This window comes from Merops nubicus, unplaced genomic scaffold (assembly GCF_000691845.1).
Source record: "Merops nubicus isolate BGI_N331 unplaced genomic scaffold, ASM69184v1 scaffold6699, whole genome shotgun sequence".
NCBI lineage: Eukaryota > Metazoa > Chordata > Aves > Coraciiformes > Meropidae > Merops > Merops nubicus.
The window spans coordinates 18,227-40,834 of record NW_008630069.1 but is presented as its reverse complement, the minus strand read 5'-3'; the positions used below and the strand labels follow the sequence as shown (position 1 = coordinate 40,834).

The following is a 22,608-nucleotide window of genomic DNA, read 5'->3' as shown; positions in this document are numbered from 1 at the left end:
CAAAGTATAGGCTAGCACAAGTCTTCCTTCTTGGAGATGCATGTTAAGGAAAAAATTCACTCCCTAAAGGGCATTTGCTGAAAAAGCTGAACAAATTTTAACTAAATTCTAACTACTAGTATAGCTATCCCAATAAGCATGACAAACTAAACTTTGTTGAAATTCTACGTCTACCTAAAAGCAGTAAATATAGATGACAGAAACCTAAATTACAGTCTTGTACTACCAAACATTTTGACTTAATGCTGTGAGCTGTAGAAACAAGCAAATTGTCCTGTCCTAAACTTCCCACAAATGAGGAAGCGCCTTTAGTTAGAAATACTGCACCTGTAGAATGGGTTCAATGCGAGCAGAGCTGAAGCAAGCATTGCTTGGCTCCTTATTCAAAATGTTTCTTTAAGGCTCCGAGAGAAGCTGTTACTTTTCTCAAGATCTTTTGGCAAAACATGTAAAGCAGAAGTAGCAGGGTCATGTGACATGTCCAAACTTGTGTCTTCATGTTTCATTAACGCCAGCTCATTCAGTGTCTGTATACATTATTGCACTTGTGTTGTTGGAATACAGCTATACCAACATAGTAATAATGATTGCAACAAAGCCATAGTCAAAGAAACTTTCAAAGGGTCCTATTCTGACATTAGAGGATAAGTGTCTGCAGGTTTAAAATGTTCCCCTAATAATAATAATAATAAATACAGACCAATTACTCATCAAGTCAGATGCACATGTTTAACGAGTATTTAGCATATATAAAATTTTACTCATCCTTTTATCAATACAAATCTGTTAGGGATCAAAAAAGACTTACCATGCAAAATATCGATTAGTGCTGCATAATGGAATATATACTTCTATCAGAGTTAAAACAGCATTTTCAAAATTTAAAGAAAAATAGATTTTTAAAAAGGGATTCTACTGTTGAATGCAAGTCTTCCTTGTAGCAAAGACAAGATAGAGACAAGTTACGATTTATCGCCGCACTTCAGTCTCGATGAAAGACTAATAATCATTTGTCCACCTACTTCTTAATAAATGCTACATTTTCAAGAATAAAGGAATTATCAGTAGGCATTATTTCTACTTAGGACAAGTTATTTCTCTCTGTAATAGGTCAAGTATGCTTTTAAAGATTCAGGTAATGGTAGACTCATAATTTTCTCCCTCAGCAGATTTCGAGGAGGCTCTTCTGGCTTCAAGACCTCACTGTGATCTTTATCTTCCTCCTCTTTGTTGTCATCTTCTATTCTTTCATCTTCTTCACTATCTAGAGGCTGAGGAATAAGCCGATTACCAACAAACACGTAGGTGTTGATCCTGCGTCTACGACATCTCCTGCGTTTCCGTTTTGGAGGAGCCTTCTGAGCAATGCCCTTGGCTTTCATCTCCTCATTTATGAAGTTTCTAAGCGTGCGTCTGATATAGATCCGAGCTAGGTCCTGAAGATTCCTAACAGCACATGGAGCTAAAATGAAAAATAAAAATCAAGTTATAAGTGAAATTTTCCTGTAGCAAGAAAAATTAGGTGCAAGGCAGCAAGACTAATGCTCAAGAAAAATTTAAATTTTAGTACATGATGCAACACGCAAATGAAACAAGGGTAGGTAGAGCCACTTTGACAGACCCTGTGGCACAGTCCAAGAAATTGAGAGGTCTTCTGACAGATGTGTAAGAGAAACAGAAAGCATGAACAGATTATGAAAATAAACTTAAGAAAGCACACAACAACTGTTGTCACCTTTTAGCACCTGGCAAGTCTTGGGACCTACGGCTGGCACTGCTTTAGGATCCTGCTGCTGGGAAACAATTTCTACCCTTGGGTCACACTTGTTTAGGCAAGTGCCCTTCTTCTGCCTCCCTCTTCTACTCACTGTGCCTCTCCCTGATTTCTCGAGTCCAACTGATGAGGGAGGGCCTGTCAACTTCACAGCTGACCAACCACGTAAGTCACCCATATCTTTGCAGCAGCAAAGGCATCAAAATTAGTGAAGTCCTAAAGATAAGAAAGCAAGTAACAAAAAGCCAAAAGCCATGTTTTTTCCACTAACAGACAAGTGGTGACCAAGTATTGCCTGGCTGGTGGATGCCTGCCTTAGATGAGCTACAGCTGACTAACCCCCAGGAGAACAAAACCAAAAAGAAGCACACCAAGCCCAAACTGCAGCCTGTTCAACTTCCTCACTTGGCATTTTCCTTCCTATACAAAATAGCATAAAATTAACAGGGCCTAGAGCAAGGAAGTAGTTAGTGAAGAAACAATTTTCATAATTAAACATCCAATACTGCATCAGTATAAAACCCAGTGTATTTCAAATTAAATCTATTGTTTCATATACTGACTTCTGCTGCATGCCTATCAAGTTCATTTCAGTAGTGAACTAACAATCTCAAGGAAATAACATCTGGAGGTGTCAGAAAGCAAGTGTTAAAGCTACTAAAATGAATTATTTCTGCAAAAGAACTGATTACATGAAGGAAAGTATCTTCTATGCTTCACACACACAAAAAAAGTAAAGGTAACTAGTAAGGAACCATCCTGGGCAAGGTATCTCACACTCTCAAAACCAAGCCAGATCAGCAGTTACAGGCAATGCAACCTGGATGTTGTAGATTCCTCAAGGGTTTTCACCCATTTCACAGTTAAAAAACACATACAGGGAACAAGCAGGCAAAGAGGACAGACAGGGGATTAGTTCCTTTTGGTTGTATGTTAACAGAACAAAACAGGAGAGGAAACCTGTTACCACCTCAGCTGCCTTCGTTGTTCTCACGTGGTCCTGACGCTCTGTGCATTACTCTACTCTTATCCCTGACTGCTCTGGCAGAAAATTTCATCCCTATACCTTTCTCTGCCACTGTTTTCCCCTTTCCCTTATTGTGCCATCTTCTCTTGGCAACAGATGGACCTTCAGAGACTTTCTAAATACCTTTGCAAACCTAATCCAAAGCATTACAGCTAGAAAGCCAGCCTCAATGACTAATAAAACCAGCTAGTCATGACTCCATCAGCTGCAGACACAAGGATACTCAGCTCTTAACATCTTACCATACCACACAGCTGCAGCTTAGACCCATTCCTTTCATTTTAGGGGGAAGAAGAGAATTAATTTTCCTCTGGGAGACCACTGGAAAGTTAGTACTCCTGACAGACCTCATGTTAGCTTGCTACTTTATCTATACCTCACTGGAAAAAGAGTTTCCCTAAAGGGAAAAGAAGTCCAGAAAAGTAAGCTGGAAACACGATCTCATTTTAATTCAAGATATTAATTATATAGCAACACAGAACACGTGCCAAGAGCCAAAAAGGTCTCAGTGAGCTGCTGTGTGTTCCTGTTCCACCACGTGCTGTGTGGCACAGTCTCCCCTGCCCCTGGCCACCACGGGTGGGCAGTGAGCAGCCCCGCCAGGCGCAGGAACGGCACTTACGCAGTCCCACGGCGTCGTGCTTGCCGCTGTCGTTCCTGTTCGGCTGGACTAGTGGTGCAAACGAAACAGCAAGGATGTTTTTACTTTCCCACGTGTTCTGTCCTGTTCTCAGGATCTGTGTGAGCTGCATAAAAACAAACACCAAACCAATCAGTGGTTACAGTTCTGCCAGACTCAATACTGTGTAAAACTGGTGTTCAAACACACGGCTCTTCTGGTTTGCTTCGAAATCCATTTACAAAGGCTGTTCCATGAACAGAAAGGACTTGCATATTCCCTGAACTATTACTTGGTCACTAGAGTACCTGGCAAAGGGAAGTGATGCAGCTTGAAAATGAAGGTCAAGGTCAACTTAGTTTTCTCTCATTTTTCCAAAAGATTACAGAATAATTTTCAACTGGAAGCAACCTCTGGAGTCTTCCCTCCTGCCTGAACAAGACCAACTTCCAAGTTACATCAGGCAGCTCAGAAGCTTTTCTGTTGAAGTTAAAAAAAGATCCCCCCTAGGACTGCTTAGGTTGGGGAATCTCAACTGAATGCAGTGTTCAACCATTCTCCTTATGAAAAAATATTTCCCTATATGCAGGCAGAATGGTCTCTTGCTGCCCTCTGAAACATTCTTCTTTCAGTTTGCTGTGCACCTCCAAGGAGAACTGGACTCCTGCCTACTAGATGAATTCTCCACACCTTTAAGAAGCCAAGGCAAGATGAAATGTTTGTTCCCTTAGCTGTTTCTCAGCAGTCTAAATAAGCCAGATCTTTTAGCTGCTCCTTATACTTTACATGCTGTAGTCCCCTAATCATTTGTTTACAAAGGCAGAAACATGTAGTTTTAATTTTGCTTTCAAATTGTGACTACTTTTTAAGTTGGATTCCATCCCTTTCAACTAACAGCATCTTAGTCCAATGAACACACATTGAAAAGTAGTATTTCTGGAACTGAACCATGCAGGCATGTTTAAATCACTTTGGTATTTCAAAGCAGATACATAACATGGCAATACCTTTTGGCAAATTAAGTAACTACCATGTTTCTCAATAAGCCTTTTAGTAATTCTCTGTATTTAGGAGGACATCAATTTAAGTCACATAATCTGTCTTTATCTCCCTATTAGTGAAACAGGGAGAACAATACTTACCTTTGTAAAGCCTTTTGAGATCTAAGGATAAAGTGATAAAGTGGGAAGTGATAAAAGTGGGAAGTTCTATTAACACAATGCACCTGTCTTAAAAACAATGAAGCTAAGATGGAAAAGCAACACTGAAAACTGCTGGAAATCAATCATATGTTTTCCCCTCAGTTTTTTACTCTCCTTACAGTGGTCCCACTAATCACAGCTTTTTCATATTTCTCTGAAATAAATTCTCTTGGTTTACAGGGTGGTATTTTTGAAGCACTGATGGAAAATGGCTGTGTGGCAGGAAGGTTTCAAAGCAGTTTTGCTACTATTATAATGCACTGGAAACAGTATGATGGAGTTCTAGCGTCACTGAAAATGGTTTTGCCACAGAGATTGTTGGAAGCAGGATACTGGGGCTGCCCTGTAAGCTTCAGGGAAACAAGTTCAGGACTCCATTAAAAAGGCTAATGTCTGCTTAACTGCAGCAATACAGTGAATCAAAGTATCATTAGTTGAACACTAACTTAACCAAATACACATTTAAAAGCATTCCTTAAATTATGTATTTCTCATACTAAAAACTAAGAAGGGGAAGTTGTCAGTAAGTCACCTGATCTTCTATAGGCATTACTAAAATGCCTCCAACTTTCAATAAAATCTTCATGTAGTTTTCATGGTCTTTCTGGACTCCAGCTCCACAGTAAATCCGGTCATACTGGTGACTGTCTGAGGCTATTTCCAAACAATTACCAACCACGAAGGCAGGTTCACAGAACTCAAATCTAAGGGGAAGAAAAAAGAAAAGAGGGGACATATTTCAAATCAGGAATTTTAAGAAAAGCCCATCCAGATATAATACAGAAAATTTTTTTTGTATATGCCCTTACGTAATCAAGGAAGATTAGCACACATACTTCAGAAGTCTGTATTAAGACAATAATATTTTGAAGATTATCTGGGTTTTTTTTTCCTGCTACATTAGGAACCAAAGAAACACTCTTAAGCAGCTGTAATTATGTGTTATACAAAACAGAAAAGGCCTGAAAGCATCACCAGACTTCCTGACTGCAAGCAGATAAGATTTGTCTGAAGAAATTTTAAGCCATACATTAAAAATCTTTTAACAGCACTTTCATCAACGATGTGCAATATCCATGGTGTTGAAGAAATACTGACACAGTTCATTTCCTAATAAGAATGCCTCCATTTTTCTTTTTAAAATTAGCCTTTTGAAGGACTCTTTTTCCCACCACCTCCCAATTTTCCACCTTGAGCCCAATCCACTTTTCCACAAATAAAAGGAATTTAATGGATAAGCTTGTAATTTTTTGACCACACGCAGAGCAAGAATAAAAAAGTGCTTCTAAGTGACCTCAAAGTTTGTAACAGAAGTTGCAGTGACTTTGTCACTGCATAAAATACCAAAGGGAAGATGTACAGGTTAGAACTTTATTGCCAAAGATGCATATATTCTTCATTACACTGATATTTTCTGACATTTTTCAAACCTCTGCATCATTTTATTGCTTCAGCTGCTAACACCACAATAAAAGTAATTTAACTTTCTGTAAAAAAAAATCCTTCAGCAAGTAACTATATGTTTTCTGCAAGCACTTTAAAATTGAGAAGATGAAGCAGCTCAGAAGGACTTATAGTTTTTGAAATAAACAGTAAATAAAACCTAATACCTTGCTGTTGTGTGAAACACTTCATAAACTTCATCTGGCATTATTAAAATGCAATGCATCTGAAACTTCATCCAGAAGGAATAATTGTTTCTATAAACTTCTTCAAATACATGTAGCCCTTTTATGAACTTTACAGCTGACTGTCATTGGAAAAGGTTGGTTTTTTTTTTTTTATTTGGCTAGCAGCAGCAAATCCCAGTACAACACCTGACAACATCTGAATCAATGTTTCTTCAGTTACAGTGAAATTTGGCAGCTTTCCCTGCTTAGGGATGCTGCCTGTGAGGCTTGGCTGACTGTCCTATCTACAGCAGAGCCATTAACAAATGAGAATTTTATTAAATGGAGCATTTGCTTGAAATATTCCTCCCCCACCCCCCAGATCAGGCACTTCATCTTGAGAATAATGCAGTGCTTCCTTCTTTGACCAGTCACAGTCAGACCCCAGAACACTTCACCAACTACTGCACAGCTCTCTTGTGTCCCTGGTGGCCAACAGTCGATAACGGTGTTTCCTCTTCCAGAGGAAAAGCTGAAAGCTACAAATAGTAGTGGATTAAAAAGAAAAAAGGGAGAGGGAAGGGGGAGTGGGGAACAATGGCCCTGCTGCACACAACTGGGCAGCTAGCCCGGCCTGAACTGTTATTGAAATAATTTCAGATTAACACAGAAAGATCCAGAAATACATTAAGCAAGGTTAAATGCTGGGAAGGACAATGCAGCCCAAGGCACGGATCACTTTGCTGAAGAAGTGATCTCATTTCATAAGCACTTCGACTGCCATATATTTTTCTACATTCATTGAAGTTCAAACCAGGCTGTCCATGCTATAGTTTTCATGTCAGGCTGTGGTGGATGAAATTCACCACATCAGTTTAATTTGAAAATTTGGGCACAGCTACTTTGTGGGCTTCAGAAGTACAGAAGTGGGGGCAAGGAGAGAGAGAAAAAAAAAAAAATATAGTGCTTATCTAAAATGCAGTTTTAAATCTTAGGTCAGTCCCTGTTAGTTTTAGAAAAATGAAGACTGCCTGCCTGCCTAACCTGGCAGCTCTCACGACTTCTGATCTTCTCAAAATGCTCCTCTAAAAGCTGCCAAACCCATGACCAGATACTCACGTACTGCTTCCTCTACTCGACATCACCCTGAAGCTCATGAAGCCACTGGTCACACCCTCAAAACAAGCAGAAACACTGAACTTTCCAAAGAATGAAAAATACAAAAGAAAACCAAACCCCACAAAATACTCCCCAGACACAAAATACTCCATACATGAGCTATGGATGAAAAACCAGTGGCCTTTACAAGTACAATAAAAGGTGACACAAATTTCTTATTTAGGTCCACAGCTTACAATCAGAAGGGCACAAAGTGCAACACAGAAGCAACTATTGCCCTTGGCTGGGATAGAGTTAATTTTCCTCACAGGAGCTGGGATAGGGCTGCCTCTTGGATTTGTGCTGGCAACAGTGTTGGTAACACAGGGATCTTTTCATCAGTGCTGAGCAGCCCTTGGATAGAGTCAAGGCCTTTTCTGCTCCTCATCCCACCCCACCAGCAAGTAGGACAGGGGTGGACAAGCAGTTGTGAGGAGACACAGCTGGGACAGCTGACCCCAGCTGACCAAAGGCATATTCCAAGACCATAGGACATCATGTCCAGCAATAAAATCTGAGGGAAGGAGGAGGAAGGGGGAGATGGGAAGATGAATGCCATCGCTCCACACAAGTCATCATTAAGGTGTGATGAAGCCTTTTTCTCCTGGAGATGGCTGAACACCATGACTTGGATGGCAGCTGGAGTTAAACCACAACACATCTGTAAGAATGAGATACAAACTAGAGACCAACTGTGTCTACATGCACTTCAAACTGACTGGACTGTGCTCCATGTTATTAGCAGTTTTGTGGAGACACAAGGCTTGTAACCAAAACAGCTACTCATTTATTAGTCTGTGTATTTTAAAAAAAAACCTTCTTCTCCCCCCAGAGCTTCATCTACTTTTAACCCATTCTGTCAACACGCTGGAGTTTCCTGGAAGACTGATTTCCCTCAGCAAACCCCAACACTGTATGAACTAGGGTACACTCAATTCCTGAAGACATGTCTTCAGCCCACACTAGGTGAAAAACAAGGTGGTCTACTCAGCTCACCTGGCCATGCAGTGGTAACACCCAGCTGTCCTGCACTGGGTATGCAAGGTACCCACCCAAACACAGGCAGTTCAGGAATTGTCACATGTAGCTTTATGAGTAACAGAAAGCAAAAAGTAGGTAGAAGAAAACGGAGGAAAGGGTTACAAACTGTCCACAATCATTGCAACGTGCGAGTTCAAAAGCCAACCCTCTTCATTTGTGCTTCCCACAGAACCAACTGCTTCACGTGTTACAGTATGAGCAGTGACAGAACACCAGAAATAACAGCACACAGAGTTCATACTTAGTAGAGTATCATGGACTTTTCAAACCCAGTTAGGTTGTACAATGGTGAACCTGACTCCTTCACACACCCCTATGAAGTACACCTCACCAGTGAGTCTATGCTACAAGATTTTTCCCCACTCCCTGAACCTTCAGCTGATACAATTTCCACAAAAATCTCCTCTGAATCAGCAAGAACTGATAAATGCATGTACCATTTTCTTGTACTTATCCAGTAATTTGTGATGACCTTCCAACAGAAACTGAAGTATAACACTGAGAATCAGTTCTACTAAGTTGACCAGGTAATTTTAAGAGTAAGGAAGTTAAGTTCATTTTACTGGAGTATAAAACACTCCATTTGATCAGGAAACAACCTAAAACTGAAATACAAAGGTTCTGCAAATAGAAGGGAGTAAGCAATTTCAAGAATACCTACCAAAAACATCACAAGCATGTTAAGTCTTACAGTATGGAAGTAGCATCAACCACATTATTTTACAGTGGAACTTGACCTAATCAAGCCCAAATTTGTTTAGTCCTAATTGTCACTATACCAAACTGATTTTATTCCTATTGCCTTTGGGATATCAAAACAAATCATATATGCAATTTCTTCCTGTGCTACACTGAGCTATCTTTTATTAGATTAACAACACTGCTGAAAATAAATGGTTTATTACTTCAGCATGCACTATTGACAATTGCATACGCTACCTATGAAGATGAGGTAGTATTTCACTTAAATCTTCTTTTTTTTTTTCAAGTTACCAAGCTGAAACAGAACTAAGAAATGCCAAGTGTTCTTTACTACCTGCTACCTTTACCAAATGTCCAGGGTGGCCTTACAGAACATTATATAGGCAATATGAAAAAAAAAAAACAAAAAAACAAAAAACAAACCAAACAAAACTTATTTCATACTTCAGATGGCCAAAAAAGGCAAAAATGAAGTACTGGAACAATCTAGATAAGTTTTAATCACATTAGCTTCTTCAGCTGAATCTGGTATCTTGATTTCAAGAGAACTAAGAGCCAGCATAACAGAAATTAAGAGTTCCCACTGTAGATGACATCAGCAAAAGAAAATTTCTGTTTAAATGAACACTTGCCATAGGATAAATTTAAGCACACACCAATCACGTTTAGCAATGGTCCCAAGATATCCAAGCAGCTTCAAGCACATAAGAGATCTCTTGACCTGATTCTGCTCTTCCACCTTTTGCATTTTTGTAATCTGTCCCTCAAGAACAGGCATTTCAAGTTTGTCCTCAACACAGCCACAGTACTTTACTTCCAGTTAAATGTAAAAAAACCTGTAAAATTTAAAGTGCATTTCTGTCTTTGCTGCAGCAGCTTAAGAAAATTATCAAGTAATAAAATTCCTACTGCCCGTGTTCTTAAGTAAGATTCCCCATAGATAAACACAAATTATTATTATTATTGTTTCAAGTTTGTCCTCAACACAGCCACAGTACTTTACTTCCAGTTAAATGTAAAAAAACCTGTAAAATTTAAAGTGCATTTCTGTCTTTGCTGCAGCAGCTTAAGAAAATTATCAAGTAATAAAATTCCTACTGCCTATGTTCTCTTTTAAGTACGATTCCCCATAAACACAAATTACTATTATTGTAATAATCATCCATTTAAAACAAATTTATAGCAAAGAACTAAGATTGAAGTTTGTTACTCTTGTATCCATATCCACCAATCTAGTCCTTTTTGTGATAGCAAGGTAATAATTAAAAAAAAAAAAGAAAGCATAGTACAATAATCTACCCTAGTAGCAGGGCATTTTTTACAAGGGGATTCACTGGTTGTCCTACCCTAATACCCACCCACAGAACCTACCCTTTAATTACTTCCAGCTCTAAGGATGTAAATTGTGCTTCTTGGGCTAAGCTCTCCTATCTGTACAACCTTCATGAATGGAAGATGTTATCCTGAAGCACCTAGTTTCATCCTCAAGAGATAAGCAAGCAGAAACTTTTCTTTTTAAAGAAGTTGTGTACATAATTCTTTAAAAAGGAACAATTCAATAGAATTGGTGAGAAAAATCAAGTAATTTGAAGGAAGAACAACTTCCAGCATTCACAGGCTTGTGTTTGAAGGAAACAGTAAAACATATTACCAAATAATTACAAAAAGCAATACTGAGACACTTAAGACTACTTACATCTGTCTTTCACCAAGAGAAAAATCGTTTTGTTCTTAATGATGCCTAGAAGGTTGTTAACACTTGCCATTTGAACTGAAGTGACAACTGCATTGGAACAACAAGTTCAAAAGCCTTGCAAGGCAAGTTTCACACATAGCTCTTCATTGAAAAACAAACAGGTTTTAATATATATTCCAAAACAGAACAGTACATCCAGCATAAGAACTCATGAAATCAGCTTTCTATCAAACTTGACTTAAAACATCAATTATATTAATAACTATACATTGAGATGAATCTGCAAAATGTGTAGACTGAGAACAGAATAAAACATCAAACTGTTTTTGCTACTGTGACAAGGAAAGAACACTCTTGTCCTACACTAATATACTTCTGACTGTATTTTCAGCAAAAGGACTCCTCAGGGTGGGGAAAGAAGGGAGAGGAAAAAAAAATAAGATAAAAAAAGAAACCGCAGTCTGGGCAGATTGGTTTTAAAGTTTTTTTACGGTTTTCACCAACCAAAAATATCCCTAGCCCATCTCTTTAAAGCACAGCTACAAGAGCTGGAAAATAAGCATTTCCTGTGGTTATTTTCAGACACAGAGTGAAAAGCTGCTAATCCAGGCAGTTCTGTCTCCTTTGTCTATTTTCATCAAAGAGCCAATACTCTCAAGAGTTTCTCCTGTGTCAAATATATGAATTTCATAAACCAAGTAATCTTACTTCAAGTACTCCTAGGACCAGTTCAAACAATAACATATTCACTGAAAGAAACCTTTAAGCAGCTTTCAAATCACTTAGCCAAATTTTCAAGTTTTAAACTGACATAAAACTTATCTTTGAAAACCAGAGATAATGGTCAACACTCATATGGCTTTGTGTGATACAACATGCCACAACAACATGCAACAGAATAATGAAATTCTGACTTATGCCTCATTAGCCTTCCTCATTTTACTCAACTGCAAAAGTGCTTTACAACTAGTATCAATCAGATTTGAAAGTACTTATATATTGCAGGAAAAGGTTTTCCTATTTGGTTCTCAATAAATACTTCCCACATTATATCCTGTCAGTGATGCCTATTTAAGACTAAATCACTAGCTAAGGAACTTAAAACTTCTCTCTTTAATGAGAAAGTTTTTCAAGAGTATTACTTATCTTCCTATTAAGTGGGACAATAGCAGGGAAAGATGGCAAGGTCTTTTTTTTTTTTTTTTTTCTTCTCCACTGTTTATTTCACCTCATTTTAAGGATTTTTTCAAGCTCTTTGGACTAGCCCTTGGTTCACATATAAATGCATGTGCATGGATTACTAGCATGTTTTGTTAAGAAGTAACACACATTTTACTCATTAGTAGTATTATTTGTGATTCATGGACACTACAAATACTAAAACAGAAATCTAAAGAAAAAAAAAAAAAAAAAAAAAATGAAATCTTTGAGACCAAAATCTACGATGACAAATTCTAAATCCCCTGCACCCAATCACAGTAATTTTAACCAGCATATTAGAGTAACAGCCCAAAGTGTCGCTGGTAAAATTTTTGCTCAGCAATTTTGTACTGAACATTTTTTCAGCTTCCAGGCAATGCTGTATCTCTACCTTGCTTGTGGTTGTCATCTCCATTTTTGAGTCAAGCTGTCTTGGTTCTTCTGTTGTATAACCTCAGCTATTCTGTTTATGTTTTATGTTCTCATCAGTTTCATTGAAGCGAACCAAAACACGTTACTCTTAACTATTTCTGAAGAAAAATTCAAACACTGGATCTTAAAAATACATATGACTAATTGCACTCTCCCTTTAACACTAGTTTATAAAATTTAAAACTTCATGTACTGTATCTGAACTTTGGTGGTAAAAATAAAGAATTATATTGAAGGAATACTTTACCAATGCCACAGTGAATTTTAAGAAAAGTGGAACAGGAAGGTGTGAAAAAAAATTGTCAGTTCAGTTTATTGTCAGGGCCCTAATACATCCAGGGATCAAAGTCTGGAAAACAACTACCTATCCGTAGTAACAGAGGAGTACTAGCTTTCTTTTTTTACTGAAGCAGAAAAATGGTTTTGGTTTTATAGGTTAAAATTGTCTTGTCCTTTCCTGCGGGCTATGGTAAAGCAAGAGATTTTTTAGGAACCATGCACTGTGCACTGGTAGCACCTGCTTTAATGTAAGAAATGCTCTACATACATACAATCATACTATTTGTAGCAATGAGAGATTTCCGAAGAAAGGTAGTGTCCACCATGGGATTTATTTGTTTATTTCTAAAAGATATTTTCTATGTAGTTCTGAAAGGGGAAGAACGTGTATTTCTGAGAAATGTAGGTTTAGTTCCATCCTAGGGAAGAGTAGATTCAACATCAGTTTTGGAGCCTTCTGGTTTACAAGGAGTAGGATTAGAAATAATACTTCTCTTGGACATCTTGAAAGAAAAAATGGACATTGCAAAAGCCTATTTTCCTCTCCTTTTTAACATAGCCTCTGCCATCAAAGAATCCCACTGGAATTCTTGTAGTCCCTGTGTTGTTCTGATTAGACTAAATCTCAACAAGAATTTGTTCACTGCTAAAAACCCTCATCATTTACACTATTTGAAACTAAGATTAAGTTACCAGAAAGAACTAAACTTTGCAAACCATCAGTGAATCCTGGTGACAGCTTCCTTTTCCTACTTAGTGTTTTACTGCAGTCATTAACCAGCCACACAGGCAGGAAGATTTATTTTCTTTGTTTGTATACAAGGAATGTGACGTTTCAAATCTGCTTTAATGAAAAGAAAGTGAGACTTCAGAGTCCCAGCAGGAGCTCTGAATTTTGATGAAGACAAATAAATATTCTCCTGGAAGATTAAGCTTTCTAGTTTTCAATGCCAACACAATCTACTACAGGACTTCAGGAAAAAGTTTCACCCGTAACATTTATCCCAGAAGTAGTACTAGGGTTCTTGTCACTTACCATTGAAGTGGTTTCTTTTGATCCTGAGAAGGGTTGGTGATTTTCTTTCACAGCAGAGACTTCACCAGCTTACCCAGGTTTGGTTTTTGATAGGGTGCTAGAAGATGGGCAACCTAGCCTTGCCCTGGGGCTCTCTCTCCAAGCTGGATATTCTAGGTCTAGAAGTTGACTGGGAGCAGAAAAGACAACACATTCCCCTTCAATAAACAGGTGAAGCGGGGCCTGGTACTTGCACACATGTGTTTTAGACAGAGTCTTCTTAAGGAATGATTTTTGTCCCCCTTAATTGGCATGCATTTCCTGAAGGTTTTAAGAATGAAAGAGAGCCTTTATGCATACTTCAGACTCACAGAACTTTCTTTAGTTTGTACCTAAAAATGTTTGCACCTCAACAATGACAACACTTTCAAACAGAAGATCTCCTTTCCTTCTAGCAGCAAACATATGTTGTCAAGTAAAACAAATGCATCATTTTACCTCTCAGAATGAACAACTCCACCTCCATTTGGAGGAAAACTGCTCTTACAGATTGGTGGGATATGGATACAAATGTAAGTGATTATTGGAATTATTTGATTTTCTGAAACAGGTATCTGAAAACCTTTTCCTCCAATAGAACAGTTCAAGAGGCCAAAACTGAGAGAAGCACAGCTCCAAGAAGCAGACAGCTCTCCCCTCTGGCAGAGTGCACGTCTCAGCTCCTTACGGACATGCTATTTTTACACTGCTTCCAGTCCTTCCAGCACCTATCCCAATTGCAGAGAACTAAGTTCTCAATTATGTTTCAATAACATCCTTGTCAGGAATCAAGAAAAAAAAAGTTACATTATACCACACAACACTGGATTATTGCCCCATAAAAATGCCTTCAAAGCAAAATTCCTTCTTGCTTTATCAGGCAAAACCCCACCTAAACAGTCATGACCCAGCTCCATGGAGAAGACACATACAAAGCCACGGCCTACTCCTCCAAGCAAGGAACACCACAAAGTGACCAAGCACTTACTTAGGATCTGGGTTGAAGCTCTCCAAGTACCTACCCAGAAGGTTAAATTTCTGGGTGTGTGTTTTTTGTTTGTTTTTCTTCCAAAAGATTGTTTAAAATATTCAAATCAGACTGAAGAACATTGTGCACTAAAGAAAGTTTTGCAGAATTGCCCATCTGCATAACTTTGTTACTGCCAGGAAAATGGCTTGTGGTCTCTGTGCTCCTCCAGTCCCCCATGTGCCCCATCAGAGGCTGCTGGCACAAGTGTAAAGTCTTTTTCCCCATCACACGTGCACATGCATCCAGGCAGACAATTAACGTCATTCATACCAGTCTGTCACAAAAAAAAAAATCTCCTTTCAAACAGCAAGGACTCCTGCTGGGTATACACCAGTGTTCAACAGCAGACAGACACTGCACACCTTTTTCGTGAGTGGTCTTCCATCCACATACTAAGCTGACCAAATCAGTGGTTGAGTTCAGATGACACAGTCTGAGCAATTTTGGGTAAATACCTGTCACTTATAAATGAAGATGCAGGAAAGAGTTACTGAAACAAGAATCAGAACCACACTTACTGACCCACTGCACATTACTTTGAGAGGTAGGTTAAAATTCAAGACACGCTGTATAAATCAGGTTATAGTAAAACAAAACAAAAATCAGAGTCCATCACAGAAAACAGCCACACAGCATCTTCATCAACTACCTGAAAATACTGAGTATTCACAAAGAAGGCAGCTCACTAGAACGAGCTATGCAGACCAGTTACAAACTCCCCCACAAAACACAAAGTCCAACCAGGCAATCAGCCTCATGTCAGTTGCACTGCAACTATTGCCAAGTAGATCTGCATCAAAAACCACTTTCACAGAAGTATCATTTTTGTTGGGTGGGTCAGGAGGGTGTTTCTGTAGCCACTGTTAAAGTATTTTACTATTGTGAGGAAAATGTGGATTGTTAAACAGCATAATGTCAAGCTATAATATACAAATTGGTGATAAAATTTATGTTGTATGCACCAAGCTGCTAACTTTGTCCCCTCCCTGAAGTAATAGTGTATAACTAAAATCAGTTTAAGTATGGCTGTAAATACCACACAGCACTTGTTACACTGTCCCCAGAGCTATCTTCATTGCCTTAGGGGAAAAACACTTTAAGAATATTTACATCATTGAGAATGTATGATCACTCATTTCCTTAAAAGATAATATACATACCACACTGACATTCATATATGCCAAGTTTAGCAACTCTGGGGCTTTTTTTTTTTCCAGTTCTTGCATGGTTTAAAGTGTAAGCCTCAGTGTTCCAATACTCATTTACACAAACATCCTAATCAGATTTAGTTTTAAACAATAACATTTCCTTGCTACCCTTTCACTGAATTTCTCTTCATTTCTGCACATAAGCTTGTGGTCAGATTGCAAAGACATCTCAAACAAACCCAGTTTTTTCCATGTCAGAATAGACATATGTACAGGAATGCAGCAGTACAGGTATATGCAATAATTCATTAGCTGGCAGGTCCATCTAACTTAAAATAGAGCCAGTAATGCTTACTAATTAATAATTACTAATATTAATAATGATCACGAATGACCACACTTTACACACATTTTTGAAGACAGACTACATAAAGTGCACCATGAAGTCCCTGTCTGAATCAATTTGTATTTGTTCTGGCTTCTGTATGTATCACCCTCAGCTAACGTGCTGTTTTAAGTGTTTGTATTAAAATTAAGACAGCAGTAATGAAACAGATGTATGTTCTCTTACATCACTTTATTTATCCTCATGGGGGAGCACAGTATGAAATCATCTAGGCAGTCAGAAGTACAGAACTGAATTCAGATACAAGTAACACTAGGATGATATTGGAAACTTATAGTCCAATTATGAGCTTTCTGTTACTCAGGAGCATAAGGAGGAATGCCAGTGGTCAGACCACACCCCCTGAGGTTGGGGGTACAGAAAGAAATGGACTGAGCTCCAGCCAACATAACTAAGAGCGTGGTAGTTCATGAAGCACACACAGGTAAAGGGATAGAAAGAATTTTTCTCTGCTACCTGCTGGGAAGAGAAAGGCACAGGATGTGCTAGCTGTAGCATTCTTAGGCTACTCCTACAATTCAAAAGTTTTTTTTTGCATTTCCAGAAGTTACCTTATAACCACTGTTGAAGAACTTACTGCCTGTAGGAAAAAGTCTTTACAGAGAACATCCCTAGCTAGAATCTTGCCTTCCCTTTCACAGAAGCAGAGAAGCCCAAGATCCAGGCTCTACTAGCCACCTTCAAACTAGTAATAGAAAATTCATGAGTAGGTAGAACTGGTAAGATTCAAAGACCTGCAGCCCAGAAGTATACTTGTAAAATTGAGTGGCATATGAGCATACATAAATATTCCATGGTGGAAGAAGTCTCTCTCTTCAGGTAATAAACATGAAGACAATCAGGTAAGTTTACTCATTTGCAGGTCAACAGTGGTAGGTTAGAAAAGAATTAGTACTGTACAGAAAGATGATGTACAATTATACAAGGAAAACTGACTTAATAGAAATTGCTCTATACATGGAAGAACACCTGCACATAGAAATTGCTCTATACATGGAAGAACACCTGCACATCCCACCATTCAGTACAGGTGTGTGTGTGTGCGTATGTACGGGTGCATCTGTAACACTGCCAAAATGCAGGGAAATCAGTTTTCTTACATATTACACAGCAGAAATACTCACACTTCTACAGAGTGCTCTCTTCAGCCTTAACTTACCTCAGGAACTAGTGCCAGAAACTGGAAGTTTTAGGGTTTTGGTGTGATGCCATTCTTCGCCCCTCCCTAAACTTGTAATCGGTGACGCACTCAGTTTAAAAACAAAAACATTGCTGCAAGGTGAACTAGACAAATTAGGTACTTACTTATCAAAGCTATCACTATATTTTATGAAGCTCTCCAATTTTTCCTTGGCATATTCTACCACATCTGAATGAAGCTCTATTCCATGATTTATCCCAAAAGGTCCTGTAAATAAAAACAGCAGGGTGGGTTTTGTTTTATTTTTTCTTTAAGCACAACCACATGGAACAGCATTATACCTTTCATCTGTGAAAGCACTAACACCACAGAAAACACAGAACTCTCCCAACACCACTAAACAGAAGTTTTTTGCATCTGCATTACCAATGCTTAAGAGAGAAGTGAAAGGCCAAAGCATCAATGAAAGAACTGTGGCAAAACAACTGCATAGAATGAATTTTCTTCATAAGCATGCATATAAAAAAGAAATCAATGTGACTAACATTTAAAGTCAGTCTAAACAATTTTTTCAACAGAGTCTTCATTTGGAATGCAACAATCTCAAATCATAATTTAGTCTGTATCTTGGTATTTACATTCTGAAGTTTTCTTACAGAAGGCAAATTTTTCAGCTTTTGGCAATTCAGAGATCAGTACTATGCCCCTTGGCCACATCTGCTATTCTGTTTTGCAGGTTCCAAAATGAGAAATCTGTTCCTACTTTACTTATATAATAATTAACTCCCATCTAGAACCCCAGAATCGACCACACGTTAGGTTCACTCAGCACAACCCCATCGCAACCACAGCGCTGCTCTCCTGCAGCCAAACCCAAGTACACTTCCATGTCAACCTGTGTGCCAGAAGGTGATGCTGTTTTCCAGGAACAAGAAGAAATCATGACACAGTATTATGAGGATTATCCACATCAGGCAGGAATCTGAATCAGACAGTCACATTTGGTGTGGGGATTCTATATTTAACATGCACTCACAGCCCAGGGACTTTACAATCATTGGAGCACAGAATTGAAGGGAGAGTGAAGCAGAAGGCAGCAAAGTAAACATCAATAAGATTAGACAAAACTTATATTTATATTCTCTACTGCATTCTAAATCTTTCCTAAATATTTAGCTCAAAGATGTTACTCCAATGAAACAAGAATTCAGCTTGTCTTTTCTAGGACATAGACTAACAAAACAGACCAAGGGTTACTGAGGAGTGTTTCACTTCACTGGAAGAAGCAGCAGAAAGCATAAGCACTAAGCCAATTAACAACTGCAGTTTTTAATGTAGTTTAGAACATCTACTAGGCAAAATAAAACCCATGTACTAGGATACCACAGACAGTGCTTGTAAGACCTCTTTGGATCATCCAAGGGATGTTCTTAGAACCTGTGAAAACTACCTCCTGCTGACATTCATACCTACTGTGAATTTATTTATCCCATTAAGAAAAGCATTAGTGTACACAATCCCTTCCTAGCTGCTTAATTATTTAATGTTCCCTTACAAAGTAATAGGCTATGATGCTTCTAACCAGTGCAATTACAGTTCTACAGCATGCAGCAGCAACCAAGCTGTTTTCTTTCATTAAAAAGTAACTGCCATTCCTTTAACCTCATAAGGTAAATTAAAAATGCATGAGTATCATCTGTCCCAAAATTCACATACACATTCTTTTCAATACACAACTTTGAAAAATAAAGAACTAAAACCACCTGTGTCTGTTCTTTCAGCAGCTTGAAGTTAAACCTATGAATGCAAGACATCACTACATCATGATACACCATAGTATTTGTAGTTTGAACAGAAATATGAGAAGTATGTTCCCTTCTTTCATCAGGAAAGTCAGCCATACATTTAAGCAATCAGACAATCTAAAACTCTGGAAAGTTCTCTGCTGCTCTCCAAAATCAATTGGCCTCTCTCAGCAGGAGTTATCAATTCCACTGGGTAGTCTGACCTACATTTCCATTTTTACAGTATCAGCAAACTCCACTTAATCTCTGGAGTGATTTTTTTTTTTTCCAGCATGTTGCTATATTTACAAATATTTACCAGTTTTGAATGATTTGCTAATTTAATCTCATCATTTTGACACTGCCAACGTGGCAGAACTACCTTACCAAACTGAAAAATATCTAACTACTGTCAAAAAACACATGGTTCTCTGTTCCTAATTGCAGTGCACAGTGAAATCAGGGTTTTTTTAAAAAAAAAAAAAAAAAATGTGAGCTTTTAAAAATATATATGGTTTATTTGTCAGAAAACTACGTTGGTTTATTTTTCTTGGCTAAAGCAGCTGTTCCCTGGTTCAAAACACACACTAAAATAAAAGCACTATGATATCTAACTAATTTTATGAAAGGGAGAAGAGTAAGAAAAGGCACACTGATGTTATTTCTACCTCCCACGTCTCACCTTAGCTCTCAGACCACACTACAGCCCTAAGCAGACTCTGGCACTACAGAAAGAGGGCAAGTCGACTCCTGTGAGCAGCCGCTCACTGCCCCGGGCTCCTCAGCCCTGCTCCCAAGTACCAGCACCTCAGCTGGCTCTGGGGGACATCTCCAGTGCCACCGTGCTCCTTGGGGGCTGCAGCAAACCTCACCCTCTGCAGGAGACAAGTGTCCCCCTGTCTGATTTCTTCATCTCTGCACGTGGTATTCTGAAGGACAGGAATCCTGCTTGGTAAGGAGAGGTCAAACCCGGGAGCCTTCAACAGCCACTCAGGAGAGATGGGATGAACACACACATCCAAGTGCAATACACACAAGCCACAGCTTCTTTTTTAAACATCATAGTTAAGAAAGAATAATGAAGTAAGCAAGCTTTCCACAAGGTACAGAAATAAATATTATTCACTACTCTGAGCAAACATTTTAAGATAAAAAATGCAGCAATATTAATTTTTTTAATACTGAAACACAATCGTGAACTTAAAATTTTATAATATATTTACAAATATGTACTCTCAAACAGAAACTCTTGTAAAAGGCAAAGAAACACTAATAGAGTAGATACCTTTTTTTGTTGTTCTGGTTTTTTTTTGTTTGGTTGGTTTTTGTTTGTTTGTTGTTTTGTTTTGTTTTTTATCTGTAAGTGAACAGATCCTGCTTCCACAAAGTAACAGTGGAATCAACTGCATTTACTGGTATTAATCAGAACTAAGTTTATTAGCAAGACACTAGTGGAGATGTCAACTATGTATTCAAATTAGGCTTCTTATGTACTATTAGGGATAATTTCCACTCTTCAATGAATAATAACAGAAAGTACCTGAACTAATTGAAAAGTAACAAACCAACTCCTCACACCTTATTTATGTATATTAATATATATAGGCAATATCTGTATATTACCTGTCAGCAAGGTTTATGCAACCAAGGAAATATGAAAACTGCAAGTAACACAATCAGTAGAATTATATCTATGAAAACTACACACTAAAATAAGTGAAGTTATGTCATGTAATGAAACGCATCTGTTAGAAAAATAATCATTTGTTGGTATACATGCTCTATCAAAAATATTGGGAAGGGGAAGAAATAAACCATTTTTCTAATGTAGGTCTTAAAATTTAGACAGCAGTATTTAATTCCATCTCTTTTTATGCAGATATCTATTTGAAAACAGAAGGAAAATCACAATGTTTATCTGTTAAAATAGCTTTGAAAACCAACAGACCTGCAGTGCTTGAACTGTCTTGCCAGTATACATCCCCAAACTTTGTCACTAAAGAAATTACCAAATAAATGTATTTTAAAATAGTTGTTTGCACACAGGTAAAGATTATTTTTCAATTAATTTTCTTCAGGAATCATTAGCCTTTACAATTTAGGTATTTCTTTCCATAAACTGGAGATCAAAACAGTAAAGTAAGGGCACAAACATGGTGCAATTGCAGAGTAAAGCTTTAGTCCTCAAACCTGTTCCTCTATGTCTTTCCCTTTTAAGCAACAAAAGGTCTGTTTCCTTTCAAATTCAGGCTATAGAAAGGCAAGCAGGAACAACTGCCTCTCCCAAAACACTCCATCAAATGTCACAGAGTAACAGTGACAGTGAACAACTTGTAGATAACACAGAATATTTTAACAACAGATCTCAAACACGAGTTCAAGTGTAGTACTGTCATTTTTAAGGAATAAAAGTAAAGTTTTAGAGGGCTTGTAACATCTTCTAAAGATATGCAGAAACACTGTATTAAGATAAAAACATTCAAGTTACCTAATATTAATCCCACCATTGTACTCAAGTATCCGGTTCCACTACCCAGATTCAGAAAAGATAATCCAGGCTGAAGCTTCAGTGCTTCCATGACTTCAGAATAAATGCAAGGTGCTGACAAGTGTATATTTCCATGCTTCCAGGCCAAGTCTTTGTAAGCATTGTCCCTGTATCCTTCCAGATAATAATCACCACGATCAATTGCTCTGAAGGCTTGCTCCACGCTCTCGGTGCGGATGTACTGAGCTTCTTTCAAGTTATCAATTAAGTCATCGTTGTCTTCTCCAGCACTCACAGCTCCTCCCATGCTGAACTTCTATGGTAATTCAATTACTTTTCAAAATACATGAGGAGGAGGGTTTTCCCAAAACTAACTGTGTAATGGATTCTCAGTTGTTCTTTCAGAAGCACATCCCAAACGAATCCTGGAAAATAGATATTTTTATATAAACTTGAGTTCCAAAGACATGAAAAAAATAATCACCGATCGTTAGGGGGTGATGAAACACAGTTAGCAGAAGAGGAACCAATGAAGAGGTAGGACAGCCTGTACTTAACCGAAATTCTGCCCTTCAGATTTTAACTCAATCCTGTATTTTCTATCTTAGCTTTAGTATGTCAACATGGACTATCTAGACTGTCAAGCAATGCAGCCTAGGACACCAAAACCACGACAGTGCTAAGCATCTATCAGCCATATTACATATTTTTGGGGGAGGCAGTAACTGCCTCTGGACCAGCTCTACTGTCCTGAAAACTGAACATCCAAGAGCAGCTGAAGCATGTACCAACTGAGTTACTACTGAAAGAGACTGGG

At 38.2% G+C, this 22,608-nt stretch overlaps 1 protein-coding gene across 2 annotated transcripts; it reads right to left on the bottom strand.

Annotated features, from left to right (window-relative positions):
- Nucleotides 1-22,220, bottom strand: PCMTD1 (protein-L-isoaspartate (D-aspartate) O-methyltransferase domain containing 1). Of its 2 annotated transcripts, none has more exons than XM_008947135.1 (5): nucleotides 21,792-22,220; nucleotides 17,684-17,786; nucleotides 5,155-5,326; nucleotides 3,424-3,547; nucleotides 1-1,462 (listed from the first exon to the last, which is right to left on the bottom strand). In XM_008947135.1, exons 1-5 carry the CDS (start codon nucleotides 22,096-22,098, stop codon nucleotides 1,092-1,094), a joined length of 1,077 nt encoding a protein of 358 aa, XP_008945383.1. In that variant the 5' UTR covers nucleotides 22,099-22,220; the 3' UTR covers nucleotides 1-1,091. The 2 variants fall into 2 exon arrangements, with proteins under 2 accessions (XP_008945383.1, XP_008945384.1); XM_008947136.1 differs by having other exon boundaries at nucleotides 225-1,462; nucleotides 3,424-3,466.
- Nucleotides 22,221-22,608: the final 388 nt, after the last annotated feature.

Bases quoted from the DNA above. Each gene is read 5' to 3' on its own strand.
- PCMTD1 (XM_008947135.1), bottom strand. From the start codon at position 22,098: ATGGGAGGAGCTGTGAGTGCTGGAGAAGACAACGATGACTTAATTGAT. The intron at 3,548-5,154 runs GTGACTTACTGA...GTTTTTATGCAG, and splicing joins TAATGCCTATAGAAGATCAG to CTCACACAGATCCTGAGAAC. The intron at 1,463-3,423 runs GTAAGTGCCGTT...TTTTCATTTTAG, and splicing joins GCACGACGCCGTGGGACTGC to CTCCATGTGCTGTTAGGAAT.